We start from the raw sequence: 1,258 nt of genomic DNA on the forward strand, positions 1-1,258 counted from the left end.
CGAGAGTATGAATGCGTTCTTTGATGGTTACGTGCATTTGAAGACCACGTTGAAGCAATTTGTAGAACAGTACAAACGAGCACTGCGATGTAAGGTAGAGAAAGAGTTCCAAAGTAATTTCAAATCTTTTTTGCAAATGGTCCCATGTGCAGCGCAATACGAAATTGAGCTACAATTTCAGTCAGTTTATACCATTGCAAAATTCAGGGAAGCTCAGGATGAGTTCACAGGGAAGGTTTACTGTGATGTCATATCTACTTTGGAGGGAGATATGTTGATGACAAATGAGGTGCACGAGGATGTTATGCATGAGGGGCGACGAAGGAAAAAAACATTCTTCGTCTCATTTGAGAGAGAGAACTGTGACATCGTTTGTAGTTGCCATTTGTTCGAGTTTAGGGGAATTCTTTGTCGCCATTCGATTGCAGTTCTTATTCGTTGCGATGTCACATCCTTTCCAAAGAGGTACATACTGCGGAGATGGAGAAGAGACGTTAGTCGGGCACACACCAGAGTCGCCGTGAATTATGATGGTTTGATCAGCTCTCCTGGGCAATTGAGATATGATGAACTGTGTCATGAGTTTGCAAAATTGGCTGACCTTGCTACAGACGATGAAAGGCAATCGCGTGTGATACTAGATTGGATAAAACTTCAGTGCAAAGATCTTTTGATGTTGAAAACATCGCACAGTGGAAGCAATGCGATCACACATCATACTATTCAAGTAGCCGATCAGTGTACCGACTCCCAGAACGATGCCAGCGTGAGCATAAAAGATATGAAATCGTCGCGTAGAAAGGGAGTGCCCAAAAAACTGAGGAAAAAAGGTCCGCTAGAGTCAAGTTCGAAGAACACAAAGGTAAATTTAATTTAATTTATTAAAAATACACAGATCCAAATATTTGATTGTAATGAATACTTTCACACTACATAAATTTATAGACAGCATCAAGCAAAGGAAGGAGACCTACTGGACGACATATTGGTACGCAAGAGAGCGCTGTCCACGTTCATGAAGCTCAACAGCAAAACTACTCAATGCAGCCTCCGCCTCCTTGCCTACAATATTCGATGCCATCAACATTTCCCGTGTCACAGTATACTTTTGCTACACCATTCTCGCATTCAGGGGTATTACCAATGTCAAATTACATCGCACCATCGTCATCAAATATTATGCATAATTCGCAAGGTAAGCTCGCACCATTAATTAATTAAAGATAAATTCTTGAAGTCATTTTAAATATGCAACTAA

At 40.8% G+C, this 1,258-nt stretch overlaps 1 protein-coding gene across 1 annotated transcript; it reads left to right on the top strand.

The window, feature by feature from the left end:
• Window positions 1-6: 6 nt before the first annotated feature.
• Window positions 7-1,221, top strand: LOC111388671 (protein FAR-RED IMPAIRED RESPONSE 1-like). The gene is made up of 2 exons (XM_023013432.1): window positions 7-862; window positions 946-1,221. The coding sequence occupies exons 1-2, from the start codon at window positions 8-10 to the stop codon at window positions 1,219-1,221; spliced, it is 1,131 nt and encodes a 376-aa protein (XP_022869200.1). The 5' UTR covers window position 7.
• Window positions 1,222-1,258: the final 37 nt, after the last annotated feature.

The sequence above is a fragment of the Olea europaea genome, unplaced genomic scaffold (assembly GCF_002742605.1).
Source record: "Olea europaea var. sylvestris unplaced genomic scaffold, O_europaea_v1 scaffold5169, whole genome shotgun sequence".
NCBI lineage: Eukaryota > Viridiplantae > Streptophyta > Magnoliopsida > Lamiales > Oleaceae > Olea > Olea europaea.